Consider the following 20,828-nt stretch of genomic DNA (forward strand, 5'->3'; position numbering starts at 1 on the left):
CAGGATGACTCTGTGGTTGAGAGACATGTGGATAAAATATGATCCCACGCTAATCCCCACAGCCTTGCAGCCGCACGCAGCAAGATTTCCAGGCAGCATCCAGTGGAAGATGAACTCAATAAGAAGATTTGCAGTAAACTTTGGTAACTGTTTTGCATCTTTCTAAAATCTGTTTTTCTAATAAAATGCTTTTCAGGTCAGTCCCAGGATGTGTTGCCCTCATAGTGTTCCTGTGCCAGCCCTTCCTTCCCAATGTGTCCTCCTGTGCTAGAATATCTCTTATGCTTTTAATGCGCTTTGCACAACTTTTGCTGTTTAATTTTTTCTTTTTTTTTAGAGACGCCAATTTAGAAAGGACTTTAAAAATCAGACACGTTAAAGCTTTAGAATGAATGTGAGTGGGAGGGCTTTGCAAAGAAGAAGCTCCTGTCTCCTGGCAGGAAGGAGTAAAACAAATGGAAGCGTGTAGATAGATAAATAGGTGTTTTTAAAAAAATAAGTTTCAAAACTCTAGAATGGGCATAAACTCGGAAAATCTCTGAACAATGACGGGCTCAGCGTCCCACCTCCCTCAGGGGATCCTGAGGGGAGTTCTGGCCTCTCGTGAGGGGATCCATGTCCCTCCTTCCCCTGAGGGCAATTCCCGCCTCCCCTGAGGGGATCCTGAGGGGGTTTCCTGCCTCTCGTGAGGGGATCCATGTCCCCCTTCCCTGAGGGCAATTCCCGCCTTCCATGAGGGAGAATCTATGTCCAGCCTCCTCTGAGGGTAATTCCCGCCTCCCCTGAGTATTTCCCGCCTCCCACGAGGGGCTCCATGTCCCGCCTCCCCTGAGCCGAGGCTCCGCCCCCTCCCGGGCAGCCCGAGGGTCTCGGCTGCGCCTGCGCGGTGCGCGCGGGCTCCCCTCACGAGCGGCGCGTGCGCACAGAGCGGCGCGCCCGGCGTGAGGCGCGGAGGGGACGCGGGGGTTTTCCCTTCTCTTCCCTCCTTTCCTTCCCTCTTTTCCTCCCTCATTCCTTCCTTCATTCCTCGGGCTGTCAAGGCCGGGACCCGGAGGCTCGGAGAAAGGCGCTGTCCCCGCGGGGAGGGCGGGCTGCAGCTGACAGGTATTAATCGGCCAGAACGACGGAGAGCGGCAGGAGCGGGAATGTTGCTGGGAAGGGTTTCCCACAGTCAGAGCCTGGCGTGGGTTTCGCCGCTGGGTGCTGGCCCAGTGTGGCCTTGACCTTGTGGTGTTCGTGTGTGTGCAGTGTCTTGTGGCGGCTCCCTCGGTGTTACCGGCCCAGCCGCTTTAAGGTTCTCTGTAGGGTTAAAAAACCCCACCAAAATAGCTGGGTTTGGTTGGTTAGTTTGTCATGCGCTCACTTCCTGCAGGGATCCGGGTGTGAGGGAGGATTTAAAGGGCCCGCAGCCGTTCTGAGAGGATTCCCTGCCTTTGGAGCTGCAGGGAGGGTGACACAAGGACACCTGTGAGAGGGGACATGGAGGGGACAGAGATCCCATCCCTGAGCAGGAGACAATCACAGAATGGGTTGGGTTGGAAGGGACCTCAAAGACCATCTCCCACTATCCCAGGGAGCCCCGTCCAGCCTGGCCTTGGACACTTCCAGGCTTGTGGCAGCCAGTGCGGAATTGGCAGCTCTGAGCAAAAGGAGAAGCTCAGGGAGGAGACTTGTACAGGATAATTGGCAAAACAACTCAAACCGAAGTTAAGGTGGTTAAAACAAGATGTGGGATAAGCTTAATTGCTGAGCCAGGGCTTAGCCTCACAGGAGGTCTCTGACCACACGACAGCGCTGGCATTGGGTAATTCTGCATAGCATGAGGAGTGCAAATGTGGGGTTTTTGTAGGAAATGTCAAAGAACCTACAATAGGGGAATCAATAGTTTATATCAGAGGTCAGTAGAGAGAGATGAAAGATCTGTAAGCTCTTGGTAGGTCTATGTGTCGGTAGTGGGGAAAGATGAAGTGCAGAAAGAAGCAGAAAAGCTGGAGCAGTTCCTAAATAGTTTAATTTTTCCAGTGTTAAGAAGCCTGTTTGAAAACGTAACATTTGTGCCTTGTGTTCCCGTCCATTTTATCCTGAGCAGGAGGATCTTTGAGCCTCGAGGCTGATCTCAATGTGTGCTTTGTGCTTTCAGTGGGGAAATGAGCCGAGGCTTGCTGCTGAGGTTTGAAAATCTGCTGCAGCTCCGTGGTGCCTGCCTGCAGCTGCGTGCCCTGTCCTCCAGGAAAGTCTGTGGAGCACAATGGAAGCCTGTGCAGTTGTCTGCACATCCCGTGGGGTCCCTCTTTCTGCATCCACAGCTCTGGCCAAAACACAGATTAACCAGTGCTGCCTTACTGCAGTGCAGGCATCTAGCCACAAAGGAGGTAATTAAGGACATCCAGTAATCCCTGCCTTTGTGTGGGAAAAGTACAAGAGCTCAGTTTGAACGTTTTAAATAAAAAAGGAAAATCACACTTTATTCGTGAGTATAGAGAAGTTGTTACAAATCTATAAGACAAAATGTACTTAATGTAATTTTTTTGCCATTCCCTCTCAAATACTGACTTAGACCAACAGCATCATGAATTTTTGGTGACACTGGGGGAAATAATTGCAAACAAAAATGGAAATGGTTTTACTGACTTTTGTCCTTGTTCTGAAAAATTAAAAATGCAGAAATATTAGGGGTAGTGTGCAGTACATTTGAAATGTCCATTATGATGTGTTGACTCATTCATTAATTGTAATCAATTGGTGTTTTAGTAAAGAAGACGTGTTTACCTCATATGGCTTGAGACCGTTGTCTTTTTAATATTGTTTTAGTCATTTCTTAGTTTATGTTCCTGTGTATGTGTCTAATTCCATGTAGGAGACAAAAAAGAAGAAAAAGAAGGCTCCCCTGACGAGGGGTGAAGTGGAGATAAGGCAGAAGATGACTGTGGAGGAGCTGGCACAAGCTATGGGCAAAGACATAGGTGAGACGTGGCCTGCTCTGGGGTCTGAAACAGCGACATCTGCCACACCCCTCCCACCAGTGGGAAAGGCAAAGATGGCTTCAGTGGCCTTAGTGGTTGTGGATCCATCCCTTGGGAATCCCTTGGATCCATCCTACCCATCCCAAAGGAAATGTTGGCAGACACAGTGCAGACTAAAGAGAAAAGAAGCTGGGCCATCCAAATTACCAGGCCAGGCATTTAAATGTGAAGAAGCCAGGTCTGGGTGCCCCTTCCAGCAGAAAGGGCCCAGATCCATGCAGGCTGCTCCTTGTAGTTCCCAGGGGCTGTTATTCCAGAAGAAAAATGCTGCATTTTCCAGAAGGAAAATGGGCCCTGGTTTGTCAGAGCTGGACCCCTGTGAGTTAAGAACTCGTGGCTAAAGAGCTTCAGCCCAAAATCCAAAGTAGGAATCTTGGGTTCAGGAGCCATTTGTGTTTCATTAGAACAGCCATTTGATTAACTGGGAGTGGCAAGGCTTGTCTGGAATTGCTCCCTGTAACAAGTTTAGACTGCTGTAATATGTTCTGTGTTTCTACAACCAAAGAAAGGAGCTTATGATGAGATTTATCAAATTTCCTTCCTCCTTGAATCACTCCTCGGCCGTTTGCTTTAGATGAGTTTCGGTTGTTTTCTCTTTTGGAGTTTGTAGAAAAGCAAGCCATGAATACCTGAGTGAAAAAATAAGATTGTAGCAGCTAAGAGAGTAGCAATTTTCAGTAAATCTGCAAAAAGTTCTCTGCAAGTACGTGGATTAATGGCAACTTCTAGATAAATCTAACTAAAGGAAAACTGCTTGGTGAATAGTACTTCTTAGCACAAAGAAAATGATGAAGTGGGTTGGATTTTTTTGTCCCACATATTTTTGTGGATGTAGTTGTTAAATGTGTTTATGTTTGCTACAGATCATATTTATGAAGCGCTGCTGTACACAGACATTAACCTCGATTCAGTAGAACCAGATTCCATCTTAAATGAAGACCACATCAAGATGATTGTTCAAAAGTCAGGAATGAAGTATAAATCAGCAAAACTGAAAGAGGAAAAGGAAAGACAAAACACAGATGCTGTGAAGAGGCAAGTTGTGAACTGTTCTTTTTGGCTCTTTTTATTCCACTTCTTTCTGCAGGTGTTTGGGGAGGAGGCAGCCTCGACTGGGCAGCATCGAGTGCTCTGGTGGCCATGGCCCAGTGAATTTTTTTTTTTTTTTTTTTTTGGCATTTACACCCCTATTTTTGCTGCAATTGCAGACCTCCTGCAGACCCAGCAGTCCTGACCCCACGGCCCCCAGTTGTCACCATCCTGGGACACGTGGATCATGGGAAAACAACCTTGCTGGACAGCCTGCGGAAAACCCAGGTGGCGTCGATGGAAGCAGGAGGCATCACACAACACATTGGGGCTTTTATTGGTATGATCCAGGTCCTTGTGCTCAGGTGTAACAGTCTCCTCCCCATCTCACACAGCAGCCTGACTTGTGCCCGTTCATTGGGGTAAAAAAGTTGCCACATAAATGGTGAGAAAGGAAACCATAACATAAAGTGTCTGTTGCTGATACCTGTCCTGACTATGTACATGGAACTTTGAAATGAATTGTCTGCACAAGCTGACATTAGACTATAGTGGGTTATGGAAAATCCCAGGACACTTTCTTGTTCCTGAGGATTTAACAGCACCTTTGGCCTTCATGCCCACAATTACCTGACTGCCTAGAGCATGTCATTATTATTAAAATGCTCTCAGAGGGGTGATGCTTGACCTACACCACATCAGATGAAGCCGGGTGAGATGCTGAGGATAAGCTGGACCATTTGTTCACAGTGCACATGCCTTCTGGGGAGAAGATCACCTTCCTTGACACTCCTGGCCACGCAGCCTTTTCAGCCATGCGGGCAAGGGGCACCAATGTCACCGACATTGTCATTCTGGTGGTGGCAGCAGAGGACGGAGTGATGCAGCAAACCATAGAGTCCATCCAGCACGCCAAAAATGCAGGAGGTACAGAGTGGGGGGCCTTGGGGAACCTTGTTTTTACCTCTCAGAAAAACCTCCTGCACTGGAATCCACAGAACTTGGGAAGTAACTGTCCTAGTCCCATTCATCATCCCCTGCCATATTTGAAAATGTACTGAACCTTGCAGTAATACAAAAATATCCTAAAATACAAATATTTAGCAAGGCAGGGGTTCATTGTTTGGGGTTTTTTTACCTTCTCTACATGGATAACTCCTCCAGCTTCCTCCTGGCAGCTCAGATTTCGATGGCTGCTCAGAGAAGAGGCACCAAGTGAGATGATCTGTTCTAAGTGGCCATAACTTCCTCTAACCTCTTCTGGCAGCTGTGGTGGTAGCAGCAGGGTTTGGTTAGGTTGGTGCTGAGTTACTGTGTTCTCTTTTTAGTTCCTCTTATCCTGGCCATTAATAAATGTGACAAACCTGAGGCTGATCCTGAAAGAGTAAAGAAGGAATTGCTGGCTCACGACGTGGTCTGTGAAGAGTTTGGAGGTGATGTTCAGGCTGTAAATATTTCTGCACTCAAGGTGAGATTGTGGTAGATGGTTCATGGGTGTCTAATACGTACAGAGAAATGCATTTTTATTTGGCAGCTGGAAAATAAAATGCTTCTCTTCCTGGTATTTGATATCTTGCCATGAGCTCACTGCTACTGGCTCTTGCCAGAATTATTTGAAACCCACTGAAATGTATTTTGAAGCTCAGACTTCCAGCAGGCAATAATATCTCATTTTTCTACTGGTAATTCAGTCCAACAGTTTTGTGTCTGATGTCCTGAAGTCTTGCCTGGCTGTTAAATGTCATCACTTTTCAATGGGGGAATTTGGCACTGAGGGTTGGACTTCTGATCTCACTTTGCTTGGGCACTTCCTTTACTCTGTGTGTTTTTGTGTGGTTTTATGCAGGGGGAAAACCTGATGGTTTTGGCAGAGGCAACTGTTGCTCTGGCAGAGATGTTGGAACTGAAGGCAGATGCCACAGGACTGGTGGAGGGGACAGTCATTGAGTCTCGGAAAGACAAAGGGAAAGGGTAAGTCAAGGGCCACCTCTGCAGCTTCAGTGAAGCACTTTGTGACACCACAGACACACTGGGCAGGGGACCTGTAAAATAAAGTCAATTATTTTACTCAGTAAATAAAACTGCAACACTTCCTGCAGTGTTCCTAGCCAAAGCCTTGAAACACTGCTCTGCAACACAAGAGTTTATAACCTGATGGGGCAAAATTCATCATATCCCTGAAATGAGAATCCTGTGAGAGGAAATAGTTTAAAATGGTAGAATTGATGTGGTTTTTAAACATCATTTAAAAAATAGGAATGATGAAAGTAACAGTCAATGCATACAAAATTCTTGACAAGTTTTGTGTAACATGGTATTCTACCCTTAAGTATCTTAGTCCATTTGCAGGTTCTATGAACAAGGTGTGTTCTGTCCTCTTTAGAAATGAACTGAATTCTACAAAGTTGTTGGGATTTGTTGTTTGGGGTTAGGTTTTTTTTGGTGGGGATTCACTTAATGTGTAAAATCGTCCCGTTGCTGGGTTCACAAATGTCAGATTTTGCATTGATCTGCAGAAATGAAGAGTACAGTGCAGATTTTGGGGCTTTTTAACTCACTGAAAATTTTGGTGTGTGCTGTAGTAAATCATCACAGGAATATTCTGCCTGTGATGGATCACAAATCCATTCTGGTTGTGTTGTGCCTACACAGGCTGTGAAGACAGGGAGAAACATCACTTGAATTTTGTCTGTTACTTGTCTCCTCTGCTCTTCACTAGTCCCCTCACCACAGCCATCATCCAGAGAGGAACTCTGAGGAAAGGCTGTGTTCTGGTTGCAGGGAAGACCTGGGCAAAAGTGCGTTTCCTGTTCGATGAGAATGGCAAAGCTGTGGATTCAGCCTCCCCAGGCATCCCCGTGGAAATCATGGGCTGGAAGGAATCCCCTTCAGCAGGAGATGAAATCCTTGAAGTAGAGTCTGAGGTACAGAAAGAACAAAATAAGTGAGAACTTTTAATCACCTGGGTAATCCCATGGAAGGTCGAGCGTGGGGATTAAGGGGCCTGAGCTAGATGCTCTGGAAGAGGAATGAGGGTTTGCATTTTGCCTCTTTCTTTTCCACCTTTCCCCTGCTGGACTGCCCTCATCTCCACCAGAACAATCCAGTACTTGAGGAGATCAGTGTTTTAAAGACATAACTCTTGTCTGACAAAAAGAAAATGCATAAAATGCAGCTTGAAATAGGTGTTGTAAGAGCTGGAAAAACACCACTTGAAAGAATGAACATTAAATCTCTTCTGCAATGCAGAGATATTATAAAAATAGGCCTGGAGTCATGTGGTAGCTCAGGGAGGAAAAGCTCTTGTCTCATTCTCTGCCATCTGTGCAGCAAAACCTAGAGCTAAAAGGAAAATGGCTGAGCCAGTAGAGAAGATGCAAAAGGATGAAATTGCAGAGTGTTCTGATGCAGTGCTTTAAAGATAATGTTTCTGTCTTCCTGCCCAGCAAAGGGCACAGGAAGTTGTGGCCTGGAGGACCTACGTTGAACAACAGGAGAGGATGAAGAAGGATCTGGAAGTTATCGAAGCAAAGCAAAAGGAGCACAGGTTGGAGTATGAGAAGCAGCAGCAGAAGCTGGCCCACCTGACCTGGAGACAGAGGAAGGCAGCACTGTACAAGGCCAATAAGCATCTGATGTTGTCAAGGCCTAAGGAGAGAGCAGAGATGGATGAGAACACCCTGTCATTAATAGTTAAAGGTGCTGTCCCTGCCTGTGTGCTGCTCCTTTGGTTCTGTGCTTCTCAAATCTCAGTCTGAAACAGCTCTAAACTAAACACAGTTTCTGTTAACAAAAGTTTGATCAGTTTAAAGCTGGTTATTGAACTTCTCTCATAAGAGCAGGGGCATCAGGAAACATCCAGGGGTCAGGAGGATGCACTGCCAGCAGCCCAGAGCAACAGCAAAACTGAACTCACCCATACATATAAATCCCTATATAAATATATATATATATATACATATACAAAGCCTTATATATGAAAAACAACCGAAAAACCAAGCTATAAGCATTTTGCATCAGCAAAAATAGAGAAGAATAACAATTATGTGATAAAGTGGGAGAGGAAGAACTTGGTTTAACCTCATTGAGTGATACTCAAGCAATGACTGTAGTTGAAAATCTGCAAACTTGACCTGACAGTGACAGCAGATGCAGAGCCTCTGGCCCATTCTGTATTTATCCAGTTTATTTGTGGAATTAACAGACTCTCTGGATGAGTTTTAACATATTACTCAAAATACAGTAAGAGTGACAGATGTCAGACTTCTATTGCACAGTGTGGAGTTCACATTAGTTGTATTTCTGTGTCTGTGACTTACACAAAGCCAGCAGTACTTCCATTTATCTGTGCAGGTGATGTGGATGGATCTGTTGAAGCTATTCTGAACATCCTGGACAGCTATGATTGTGAGGATGAATGCAAACTGGAGATTGTCTACTTTGGAATGGGAGATATCACTGAAAATGACATCAGTCTTGCTGAAGCATTTAATGGTGTGTGTTTAAAAATTATTTTACAGTTTTCAAATTACTAATTTACTGAAATTGGTGGGCCTCAGTCAGGATTTGTTTTCTCACTAGTAATTAGCAGCATCAATAAGGTAAATTTTTGTGACTCTTGCAAATGTTTCCTTGAACATGAGACTGGTGCAGGAGGGGAAGCTGAAAGTCTCTGAGAAATGACTCTGGAAAAGCTCTTGCCACAAATTCAGTTGTTAAGGTTGAACTCTGGCTCTTCACTTGGGCTGCTTTATGGTGCTCACACAGGGCAAAGCTCGAAAACCAGGTTAGAAAATAATTTCCTTTTGCTCAGGGAGGCAACTGGATCTAGGACTGAGTCAGTTGTTGTGTTCATACCCCATAATTCTCACCTGCTGCAGACTGAGGTCACTGCACCTGCCATAGCCCACAGGTGGGCAGGAATCGTTTAGAATTCACTTCCAGCTTTATTTGGACAACCAAGTTTGTTTTGCAGCCCAAAAAGAGAGGTCAGTGTCCTTTACATGAGCTGTGTGTGCTATTTGCTGTTTTGATGCCTCCAGCTCTGTCATCAGGGACCTTCTGTGGGCTTTTTTGGGCCATTTATTTTGACAGGTTTGTAGCAGTCCATGTGCCATAGTGGGAGAAGGAAATGGGCCCCCCTTAAAAGAGAAGTAGGAATAAAATGTACCCTGTGCTGCAGAATTTCACTTCAACTGTGCAAAGACTCATCCCTTGTAGTCATCACTTGACAGTTGTTTCATTTATCAGGTGTAATATTTGGATTCAGTGTGAAAGCCAATGAAAGTATCAAAAAGCTGGCTGATAAAAAGGGAATAAAAATTAAACTTCACAACATTATCTACAAACTTATAGAAGACTTGAAGGATGAACTGAACAGCAGGCTGCCCCCAACTGTGGTGGAGAGTACAATAGGTGAGTTTTCATTGATACTTTTTTGCCTCAAAATATGGCAAATTCTACTTTAATGTAGCTTTTTTATCTCAAAGCATGGCAAGTAGAAAAAACGCAGCCTGCTTCTACCTCGTGCCAGTTTGTTATTCCTGTGGACTTCAACTTTAGTTTTTTTTGTAGGGGAAGCTTCTGTTCTCGACACCTTCTCTGTCACAGCAGGAAAAAACAGAATTCCAGTGGCTGGATGCAGAGTTCACAAGGGGCTGCTGGACAGAAAAATGAAGTTCAAGCTAATCCGTAACAGGGATGTTATTTGGAAAGGTGAGTGGAATTGCCATGAAACGTGGATCTGTGTTTAGGATTTTTAGGTATTGCTAGTTCCCTGGGAAGTCAGAGCAAAGGATCCTTGAGAAATCCTGAATTCTGTCCAGGATGGAAAGGAAGGCCACCAAAGCACCAGTGTATTGTTCCCAGACCTTTTTCCAACCACCCACTCTGGCAGGGAAGGAGGAGCATCACAGCATCTACCTGCCAAAAGGATCTGGTGTCTGACTTCCATTTTACCACAAGCACTCCCAGTTCCTACATTTTCCTGCTTTCCTTGTGGAGCCACAAAGTGAAACATGAATCCTGCAGGAAGGGCAAACCAAACCACTGCTCTGCTCGTGGTGGCCTCTCTTTCATGCATTTTCTCTTTGTAGGATGTTTATCCTCACTGAAGCACCATAAGGATGATGTCCAGGTAATAAAAACGGGAATGGATTGTGGATTGAGTTTGGACAAAAATCTGGAGTTCAGTATTGGAGATGAAATTATCTGTTATGAAGAAAAAGAAGTTCAACAGACAACTTCCTGGGACCCGGGATTTTAAAGACATTTTAACACATGAACACTAAAGGACATCTATTATATTCCTGGCTGGCCTTTAACTCTTAATATTAAATGAACTTTCAGAGATGCACAGGAGCTGTTCTTTACATCAGAGCACTTCAGATACATTTTATATCAAAATGTTCTGCTTTTCTGTCACGTCAAGCAACCAGCTGCCCTCACTGGAACATGGGATAAACCACCAGGGTAACTACAGGCACTTCAGGTGTGCAAAACCACCACGGTAAAATACTTCTGATGACAATCTCTTGGCTCTAAAACAGCTGAGCCATCTCTTCCCTCCCCTCCCAGTGCTGCTGTGCAGTGTTTCAGTGTGTTGCCTGCATTTTGTCACCAGGCTCTCCCCTAACCCATTCTCTAGCTCTGACCCATTTACAAACGTGACTCTAGGCCTCTGAATTTCCCATTTTTCAGATCAGAACTATCTCATGTTAAAGGCACCACTTCTGAGGTTAGCTTGGGTGTTGGTTTTTTTTCCCCTTTTACAACTGATACCCAGTATTCTTTAAATCAAATTGCTGCTTTAGTTTTACACCAAGTATTTCACCCTAGCTGGCAAGCAGCACCCAAAGGTGCACAGATTTTTCTCACTGATCAGCAGAGAGGAAACACGGCGCCACAGAAATAAATCCTTCAGCCGTACAGAAGCTCAGATTTTTATTGTCTGGTACATTTACTTGTCTTCTGGCTTATTGAAGCAGTATGTCAGACAGCACTTGCCACAGTAGTGTCTGTCGAAGTGGCTGGCCATGAAGACTCCAGCCCCACACTCCTCCGAGGGGCACTCCCGGCGCAGGCGGCTGATCTTGCCGTTCTCATCCACCTGGGAAGGACAAAAATGGCTCACATACACTCTCCACCTTTTGGCAACAAGAATCATTCTGAGCGTTTTCCACTGGCATAATGGGTTTTGTAACAGCAACTACATCCAGCTTCCTGAGGTATGTGTCCCAAGTGCAACAGATCATGTGTCTTTTATTTAAAGCACGTGGGATCTTTGCAAACAGAAGGAGTTTAAGTATTAAATGCACCAGAACCTGTGCAGGCCAGTTAGAGGCTCCACATCCTCCCTGGTGAGAGCCGAGTTTCCATCAAGTTTCTCCCTGAGTTAGTTCTGCCTACCTTATAGTACTTGAGCACTGCAAGCTTAACCTTCTTCCTCTTGTGCTTGTTCTTCTTGGGAGTCGTGTAAGACTTCTTCTTCCTTTTCTTAGCACCACCACGAAGTCTCAGCACCAGGTGAAGGGTTGACTCCTGTTTGTAAAGCACACGAAATAAGATTCAAAATGCTTTCTTAAGGCAAGGGCAGCATTCAAACCTCTTCCTTCTACGTAGAGAAAGCACATCCCAAATGCCAGGCACTTAGGAAAACTCTAAAAGGATTATCTGCTGTTAAGGTGGTATCCCAAGCTTCCAGCATCAACACTACTCCAATCCTTTGATTTGGTTCAATTTATTAGAAACATTTCTTAGTCTCAGCAGCAAGGGGCAGTCAGCTCTGCCCGTGCCAATTCCTGCTGTGTCCTGCCTTTCCTACTCACTTTTTGAATGTTGTAGTCGGACAGCGTGCGTCCATCCTCCAGCTGCTTCCCAGCAAAGATCAGCCGCTGCTGATCCGGAGGAATGCCTAATGGTGACACAAATCAGCAATAAATGAGGGACGTGAGCTACGGCATGCTGTAATGGAATCAAGATTGCTGCAGGAAATTACATCAGTGTAAGACACGCATCAATCCACAAGAGCGGAGGACAAAATAATATATACAACATATACTGATTGATACCAATATATAATAGTCAATAAGTACTTTAGAGTACTAGGCCAGCAGAAGTACAGAAGCTTACCCTCCTTATCCTGGATCTTCGCTTTTACATTTTCTATAGTATCAGAAGGCTCAACCTATTGAAACAGAACAACACGATCAAAACGTGCTGCACGTTTTAATTAGTCCAGGAAGGCCGAAAAACCACGAGGTGCTGCCGGCACACGCCCGGTGCCGCCGCGGCCATTCCGGCCCCCACCTCGTGGTCGGACCCGCCCCAGGCAGCGCAGGGCCGCGATTCCCCACTCATCCCGCCGCCTCTGCCGGCACATCCCCGTTTCGGCGGGCACGGGCGGCGCGGCCCGGCGGCGGCGGCGGCTCACCTCGAGGGTGATGGTTTTCCCCGTGAGGGTCTTCACGAAGATCTGCATGGCGAGGCGGGCAGGGGCGGCGCGGGGCTGCGCGGGGCGGCGGGGCCGGAGCGCGGGCTGCCCGCGCTGCTCGCAGAATGGCGGCGGCGGCCCGAGAGAACGCCCCGCCTGCACGCACGGGGTTTCCGTGCGCGCCGCAGGGGAAGGGCGTGCGGCGCGCCGGGACTACGGCTCCCGGCATGCCCCGGCAGCGGCGGCCGCGGCCGTGCCTGCTGGGAGGTGAAGTCCCGCCTCAGGAGGCGTGGGCGGGAACTGCGGCTCCCACAGTGCATCGCGGTGGCCGTGAGGGGAGGAGGAGCCGCCATGACGCGTGAGGCGGGACCGCCGTGACGGATGAGGAGGAGCTGCCGTGACGGGTAAGGCGGGGCCGCCGTGAGGGAGGGAGGAGGAGTCGGCATGGCGGGTGGGGCGGGGCCGCCGTGTGGGAGGGAGGAGGAGCCGCCATGGTGGGTGAGGCGGGGCCGTTGTGAGGGAGGGAGGAGAAGCCGCCGTGAGGGCGGGGTTGTTCAGCCCTCTGTTTTTCTGTGTGTTGTGGTGGCCGTCGGTGGCATTGTTATTTTAGTGATAGCGGGTTTTTGTCGTGTTTGCCTCTCCGTCAAGGCCAGGTTAGACACAACTTGGAGCAGCCTGGTCTAGTGGAAGGTGTCCCTGCCTATGGCGGGGGATGGAACTGGATGAGCTTTAAGCTCCTTTCCCACCCAAACCATTCTGGGATCCTGTGATTCTCCGCAGCGAGAATCCCAGATTTCGATTTCTGGTTCCTGAGGGGGCAGTGTGAACACTGTGGCCTCACAGCCACTTTGCCACCTGCGGATTCCTCGAGATCAATTCCAGGTTTATAATAGGGCAAAGATTTTTATAACTAGAAAAGCCGTAGGTAAATTTGGAATAAAAGACACTTGAGTGGCGATTTGGAAATTACTTGTTTGGTGTTTTTGTGGTTTTATGCTTACGAGTCGAATATGGGAAAGGTTAAAGCAGAATCGAGACCTGCTTGAAAAAATCAGCTGGGGCCATTTTAAAATTTTCAACCCTTCTGTGTTTTGATGAGAAACTGAGAAAGTAGATTTTGTTGGGCAAAGGAGTGTTACATTATATACAATATATACATTATATACAATTATATACAATAAGGTATTTCGTAATACAGTAAATGGTTTTCAAGTAAATGAGCACTTGACAATATGTAAAAAATGGTTTGGTGTTTTTTTTGTCTCCCATTGGTACAAGCAGAGCGGTTGTGACCTCTGTGTGGTTTCAGAAATCAAGGATTGATACATTTTCACTACAATGAATTCCTAATCCCAGGAATAACAATAGGGTTCATGCTTGAAAACCACTTTTCCTAACTTTGTGGGAGTTTTGAAATGATAAAGCTGCCCTAAACCAGGAGAAAAATCAACAAACCTAGAAAGACCCGTGGCATTTTTCCCTCATGCCCTGTGTTAGCGTTACCAGCCCTTCTGTGCAAAGGCTATTGCTGAAATTCCTGAGGGATTCCTATGTCTGCCTTTTCCAGGCACTGAGATGGGAAAGGCCTCGAATAAATAAAGATTCCTGGTTTTTGAGACTGATAGGAAAAAGGGATACTGGCCCTGCTTTCATATCTTGAGTTGGGTTGGTATTTTAAGATACTGAAATGCACAGCCCCTGCTCCCTTGGTTTTCCACGGCTGTGAGTGCCCACGTATACAGAGAGAATACATGTTAATATATGCTGCTGCAGCTGCCCAAAGAAGTGCTGATTACCTTAGTTTTAAACAATATTGGTGATTATTTAATCTCAGGTGAATTTAGACACTGCCTCATGATGAAAATTTTTCTGCGTTTCCATCTTAACAATGCTACTTTTGTTTGAGGCTTTTTTTGTATCTTAGAGCAGCACCACGGAGCTTGCTCTATTATTTTCTCTGTTCATTTGATTTTCATTCTGTCATACTTGTTAGAGTGCTCCAAAAAGTTGTTCTCCTGTTCATTCTCTCTGTATAAACATCACATCCAAAAATACATCCGTGGATAAAGCAGTGTGTTACTGTATGCAAGGATATCCTCACTTCAGCCAAATGGGAATGTGAGGTGTTTATTGCCAGAATCCAGAATGATTAAAGGAATGCAGTTTTTTTCTTTACAGGAAAAATGCTTTGGAATGTGAGCCCTCAGCTCTGTTATACTATATACTTTTATATATATATATATATATATATATAAAATACTATAGGAAACAAGCAATGGAGCTTGAGCTAAATTATTAATATTTATTATAATACATTATTAATATTTAAAATATGTGCCAAATATGTTATTTTAATTAAGACATTGATAATTTAGTTGTCACTGGCTTCTTTAATTTGTATTTTTAAATGTTTCCGCTCTTGTTTTACTTTCATATGGCAGCTGCTAATGATTGTGTAAAACCTTGCTAATGTGAAAGACTGAGTTTCACTGATGCTGCAAAAGGTGTTTCATAAAAAATCATCTGCCTGAGGGGAATTTTTCAGTTCTTAAAAATACACCCTCAGTTTTAGAAAATATATTTTCATATAAATATATTAGTTTATAAAGTTTGTGATTGTATGGTTGGAGACTTTTTATTACTATTTTTAAAAGGCTTTAACAGTTTGAACTCTGATTTTGGCTCTGATGTCTGAATTGATGAGATGGTTCTGGGGTTATCCTGCCCTGCCATGTTTTGTATTTTGTGATGTCCTGTTAAAACAGCTGCAGAGTCACTTGGATATTTGGAAAGAAAGCAGAAAAGTTTGTGTGCTGTGCTGTAGCAATTTGAAATATCCCCGTTCACCCATCACATGGAATGCAGCTCTTCCAGGGCACTGGAGGTTCTTTTGGTGGCCCTGTTGGTGTTTATAAAAGTACTGCTGTGGCACCATGCACATAGAGTCCATTTTTATCCATTTCCATCCATTTCCATCCATTTTCAGAGGTTCTTCCTTGGCCCTTTCCCTGAAGGAACTGAAATTGCAGGGCTCAGCTGTTCTGTGCATTGTGAAAACTGACAAGCCAACCTTAAATCTGTTTCTGAGTGTACAGATGAAAATGTCCAGCTTGAGGCTTTTCCAAAAGAATGCAGAAGGAATTGGGCATTAGGTGCTGCTGAAAACCCCAATAATGCAATGGTCTGTTTCTAGGTGCTGGGATCTCATTGCCAATGTAATCCCTGGATATCAAACACACAAATACTTCATTAACTCATCTCCTGTAGCCTGCTGAGTAGCTGCTACTCAAAACCAGCTCTCTCCTCTTTCTGGCCATTGATTAATTAGATTAGTTCTTCCCAATTCACAGATGCTATATTTTCTGTAATTTCACTTGAAAAGCAGTATATTCTAAGGACTTCCAGCCCCCTGAGATTTACCTGTCAGTGGTCAAATGTGTCCTTTTCTTCCTTCTATATGTTCTCTTCCTTACACTGTTGTTGCTTAGTTATGACATTTTTTATTCATATTTTATTTCCTGGCCATATTTCATGGGAGGATTTTCAGGTTACCATCTCTTCTGGTGTTTCTTGATTTTTGTCATTCTAGAACATTTCTATTTACAGGAAAAATTGTTCTTTGTATCTATGTTTTCAGGTAAAGGTTAGATTTTAATATCACCTTCAGTTTCTCCACAGTGTTCAGGGAAATCAGTCAAGATCATTGTGATGCTTTATTTATTTATGGTAGAGAAAGGGAAAGGTAACCATACACAAATAAAGAATAATCTTGCTAGTTGATTTTTCAGATGATTGCTTCTTTGTGTTGGAAAGCTGTCCTAGCACTGCATTAATTCACTGTCCAGTCAACAGTGGGTTAGAAAACTACATTTTTCATTTATGAGGGCTGGTTTTTATCTCAGTCCATCACAAAAAGGATGGATTTGGGCTACTGGAAGAAATGGGCAAAAAAAGAAAACACAACAAAATTTTAAGAACAAATTTTGAAACTTGAAAGTTTAACTTAGTTCCCATTGCAGCCTACAGATGACTTTGGATTCAGTGCTCCTTTGGGCAGCTCTCCATGGAGAGAACTCTGCAGGCACTTGGCTTTTAGTGGAGCCTCTAGGAGCTGACTCCTGGGCAAGCTGCAACCTCAGCACTTAGTGCTCAGGACACACAAAACTAAACAGAGCCCTGCTTGGTTCCAAGGTCTGGAATTTTTCAGAGAGGCTTTTTCTTGCACTGCCAGACCCAGGGGCAGAAGCTCTCCAGGCAGCAGGAGCCCGAGCCAAGGGCAGGCAGCTGCAGCAAATCTCATGGGCAGCAAGTGCCAGGAAAGCACTCTGCAGACAAGCTAACACATATCTGCCTGCACTTGCCTGAGAGAAGGGCTCGATTTAAAGATAAACTCCTGAAAATTAGGTTTTCTGCATCCACACATAGCTATTTGCATCTGATGTGCCTTTTGTGTCTTGCTCCAATAAACTGCCCTTGGCTTCTGTGCCTGCAGCTTCTCTCTCGGTCTGTGGCTGCTTTGGGTCTCACAAATGATTTTGAGTGCAAGCAGGGATTCTGGCCTTGAAACCTTTTAAATTAATATACATGCTATTTCTCTTAATTATCATTAATTTCATCACCTTCATTTTCTTCAATTCAGTCTTTGGATTTCTAGTCCCCGTTGAAATCAGTGAGTGAGTTCTGCAGTATGTTTAATATGAATGTAAAAAGCTTTTTAGGGCACACTCAGGATATCTAAATGTGGGTTTTACTTTTTGTTGGATGCATTGTTATTCTAAATGATACCACCGGTACTTTGTAAGGCTGGGCTAAGACAGAGGTTTCTTGTGGAGAAAATAAGCGAGAGAAGTTATCTCAGGATGGAATACTGAAGATGGGAAAGATGCCAGGCTGATGGAACTCGTTTGCTCGGAATTCCTCTGCGCACCAACAGAGGGAGCGCTGACAGCAGGCAAGTGAAGTACTCGTGTTGACAAAAAGATAAATGATAAATATATTGATAAGGGTTTATAGTGATAAGAGTCTGTGGTGTTCATTGGGACCTTTTAAGTGAAATCAGGATATTCAGTTCCTCTGCACATCAACAGAGGGAGCGCTGGCAGCAGGCAAGTGAAGAATCCTCAGTGCAGGAAACACTGGGCGTCACAAACAGTGCTGAGAATGCTTCTACCAACACGTATCAGTGCTTTGTCCATTTAACACGTCCGAGTGGGAATGTGTGCATGTTTGTGTTTGAACTGGAAGCGTATTCTCCCTGGAGAAGAAAGCTCTGGGATGGTGTGGAAATAGTCAATGATCTGCTGCCAGCTTTAGTACTTCAGGTGTGTCCTTGCTGTGGTGTGCACAGGGGTCTGGAGTCAGTGTGAGTGAACTGCTCTGAGCAGGCCCTCACCAGGGAGCTGGACAAAGGGGATGCAGTGTAGGATGTCCCAGGGCTTGGTCTTTTTGGGTTGTTCCCTGCTAGGTCATGGTACAAATTAGATTGTCAAGATAATCTAACAAATCCTGTCAAAACGACAAACCCCTGCCTAGAACAAATGTAGGCTTTGGTCATGTGCATCCACCTGCTCCTTGGCTGCTGTGGGACTTGTCTGGATGTGGATCACATTAAACTGTAAGAGCCAGTATGAGAGCTTGGCTGATCCTTCAGAAATAGATAATTGAGCCTTAAGGAAGGGAAGATGCCCAATGCAGATCCCCTGTGTGCCTGTTGGCAGAGCCTCTTTTTAGCTCTCAGCCCACAGCCAGTATCAACAGGAAGAATCCTGAATGTCATTTGCTGTTGTAACTGTGCTACATGTTCCCAAATAACATTTATCTCAGTAATTAAGATACATGTAGCTACTGCTGGGGTGTCTCAGTTTTAATGCATTTTGGCACTCTTTAAAAGCATATTTATTATATGGATAAATCTGCTGAGTTAGGATTCACAGGAGAGCTGTAGGTAAAAGAAGAATTACTGATGTAGAGATATTGGAAGTGTTGTGTGGATGAGGAATAGAAAAAGGTATGGAAGTTCACTTTTCAACATGTGGAGTGATGTGCCCTTAAGTGTGTAACCCTTAGGAATGTAACTCAGCTTAGAGTGCAATATAGATCAGATTTTGACCAAAGCAGTGAAGGCAGTGAATGAAAAGGTCACTCAGTGACTTTGGTACTGCACAGAAGCTGACCATGCAAGAAAGCAGTGCAGATGTATCTGCCACACTCCCCAGAGTGATTTCATGGATCTTGTTTAATGTTTGCAGCAGCAGAGAAATGAAAGTGCTTGTTAAATCAAACAAGGCAGTGGTGTGGACCAAACCACAAAGTTTTATTCTTTCTTTTTTTCCCCCTGTGTAGCCATTTTCACTGTGCAGCAGGGATTTCTTCAAGCTCTTACCATTATTTCACTTTTTTTCTTCTACCTTCCTTGTACCCCCATGGGCAAATTCTCCTTATACTTGAAACCTCAGCATGGGAGGAGCAGTCTTTCCCTGAGAGAAGATTAATGATATTAGCGTGGTGACCTAATAGGGTAAATGTGATCTATTTCCATCCCTCTGTAATCCCATGGAAATCCATGAGTCACACTAAGGATGTTTGGCCTTAGTCCCTTTCCTTCCCTGAACTCCTTGACTTTTTCTGCTCTCCAAGCTGGCTACAAGCACCTGCTTTGTTGGAGCCATTGGTCAGAGCCATGGAAAAGGCACCTCTGGCCAATGATCCAGGCTCTCCCCAGCCTAGAGACAGGAACACTTGTGGCAGATCCTTTTGAAACCTCCAGATGTGCTGAGAAGTCCTGGCAGTGTCATTGCAAATTAATTGGTGGAATCTGCTGTCTAGTCACAGCACTCGGGACTTCATTAATTAAAGCTTCTCCCTGGATTTAGTGAGCCATAAATTCTGGACTGTGTTTTGCTCTCATGATACTCAGTCTGGCTATTCTGCTGGAGAGCTGAAAATGGAAATAGGTTATCTCTGAGGAGAGCAGAGCAAAAAATGAAGGATTATCTTCTGAGCTTTTTGTGGTTGGGCCTGTCAGGCTCGAACTCCAGTTGTTCTTTATTCTGTGCTCTGCAAAAATAAGCATAGTCTAAAATCTTTTTATTTAAAAGTTCTATAAATACAGTGCAGGGGCAGGATTAGCAGGCATGCAGCTGCTGAAGGCACTTGGGTAAGTAAATGAATTTTGAATGAAGCTCACATTGATATGAAATATTAAAGGTCAGATCATTTCCCAGTAACTCACCATTAGTGCCTGATGCAACTGGAACATCCAACTAACTGTGCTTCTACTTCAGGAGTAAGAATTAAATTATAGAAAAAGAGAGTGAAGTGTCATTTAAGGCATGTCAGCACAGACTATTCCATGCTTGATGTTGCAAGGGAGAGTTGCTCAAAAGCAGGAAAACCTGCACAGCCCTTCCCCCTGGAATCAGCAGAGCAGCAAGTAGCCAATTACAAGCATTTTGATCATAAACTATCAAGGGAGGGGGAGGTGGCCCGTGGAGTTTCATAAACTGTAGGAACACAAAACTGTGTAAGAAGAATGCTATTAAAAAAAAAAAACAAGAAAGAAAGAGGATTTCTTCCAATAAAACAATATTAGAAAAGAAATCTCTGCTGGATATCTTGCAGAGATTATTATTTCTTGCAGAGCTATAGCACCAAGACTACATTCTCATTTCACCAGATATTGCTCAAACACCAAGAGACAGACAGCAAAGATGAAAAGAAAGCACACTACAAATATTGAAGTAGATCTGGAAAGGTCATTGATAGACACTTTTGTTCTGGTTACGTTTCTGAATTCCAAAATACACAATGGAAAGAGCAGAGGGGAGAGAGACTCTGCATAATAATTTGAATTTTTTGGATCAGATTCTGATTCTAGAGATTAATTGCTGATTAATTAGTACATCTGAGTTCTACTAGGACCAAAATTGAAGAGTAATTAATGTGGTTGCATTATGAATATAATCTGAGTGTGTAGATAAGCTGCACGACCACTTGCTTGACAGCCTCGAGTGTTAGGTAATTTTATTCACAATTGCACAAAAGCAGAAGGTGGTTGCGAAATGCCCGGCACCCATAAGGAGGTTGCACTGAGCTGAGCTGAGCTGAGCTCTTCGTTTCCTGAGGCTGCGGCTGCGGGGTCAGAGCGCAGAGCTGGGCCGGGCCCCTCTCCCTGCTCCCCTCCTCGCGTTGCTCAGGCAACAGGATCCTTCAGCAGCAGAGGAACAACAGAAGGGAACTGGGGAGTGGGAGGAGAGAGATTTCCCAAGGGCTGTGGAAAGGGTGGAGGGAAGAGAGGGAGAATATCAGTGCGTGTTTCACAGAAGGTATTTGCCCTTGCACAGAAC

General features: G+C 44.7%; 2 protein-coding genes across 3 annotated transcripts; one reads left to right on the plus strand and one right to left on the minus strand.

Moving 5' to 3' along the window:
* The first annotated feature begins 899 nt into the window (after window positions 1-899).
* On the plus strand, window positions 900-10,407 carry MTIF2 (mitochondrial translational initiation factor 2). Of its 2 annotated transcripts, none has more exons than XM_014895132.2 (14): window positions 900-1,104; window positions 2,141-2,372; window positions 2,858-2,963; window positions 3,887-4,058; window positions 4,232-4,392; window positions 4,803-4,979; window positions 5,381-5,520; window positions 5,899-6,023; window positions 6,772-6,976; window positions 7,499-7,751; window positions 8,406-8,546; window positions 9,303-9,467; window positions 9,627-9,767; window positions 10,148-10,407. In XM_014895132.2, the coding sequence occupies exons 2-14, from the start codon at window positions 2,148-2,150 to the stop codon at window positions 10,315-10,317; spliced, it is 2,181 nt and encodes a 726-aa protein (XP_014750618.2). In that variant the 5' UTR covers window positions 900-1,104; window positions 2,141-2,147; the 3' UTR covers window positions 10,318-10,407. The 2 variants fall into 2 exon arrangements, with proteins under 2 accessions (XP_014750618.2, XP_088016914.1); XM_088160788.1 differs by lacking the exon at window positions 900-1,104 and adding an exon at window positions 1,392-1,467.
* A 570-nt stretch (window positions 10,408-10,977) lies between these two features.
* On the minus strand, window positions 10,978-12,640 carry RPS27A (ribosomal protein S27a). The gene is made up of 5 exons (XM_014895133.2): window positions 12,484-12,640; window positions 12,183-12,237; window positions 11,879-11,964; window positions 11,460-11,591; window positions 10,978-11,160 (listed from the first exon to the last, which is right to left on the minus strand). Exons 1-5 carry the CDS (start codon window positions 12,529-12,531, stop codon window positions 11,011-11,013), a joined length of 471 nt encoding a protein of 156 aa, XP_014750619.1. The 5' UTR covers window positions 12,532-12,640; the 3' UTR covers window positions 10,978-11,010.
* Between the last annotated feature and the right edge of the window lie 8,188 nt (window positions 12,641-20,828).

The sequence above is a fragment of the Sturnus vulgaris genome, chromosome 3 (assembly GCF_052056855.1).
Source record: "Sturnus vulgaris isolate bStuVul1 chromosome 3, bStuVul1.hap1, whole genome shotgun sequence".
Lineage (NCBI taxonomy): Eukaryota > Metazoa > Chordata > Aves > Passeriformes > Sturnidae > Sturnus > Sturnus vulgaris.

Bases quoted from the DNA above. Each gene is read 5' to 3' on its own strand.
- MTIF2 (XM_014895132.2), top strand. From the start codon at position 2,148: ATGAGCCGAGGCTTGCTGCTGAGGTTTGAAAATCTGCTGCAGCTCCGT. The intron at 5,521-5,898 runs GTGAGATTGTGG...GGTTTTATGCAG, and splicing joins TAAATATTTCTGCACTCAAG to GGGGAAAACCTGATGGTTTT. The intron at 8,547-9,302 runs GTGTGTGTTTAA...TTCATTTATCAG, and splicing joins TCTTGCTGAAGCATTTAATG to GTGTAATATTTGGATTCAGT.
- RPS27A (XM_014895133.2), bottom strand. From the start codon at position 12,531: ATGCAGATCTTCGTGAAGACCCTCACGGGGAAAACCATCACCCTCGAG. The intron at 11,965-12,182 runs GTAAGCTTCTGT...TGTCACCATTAG, and splicing joins GAAGATCCAGGATAAGGAGG to GCATTCCTCCGGATCAGCAG. The intron at 11,161-11,459 runs GTAGGCAGAACT...TGTCCTTCCCAG, and splicing joins CAGTGCTCAAGTACTATAAG to GTGGATGAGAACGGCAAGAT.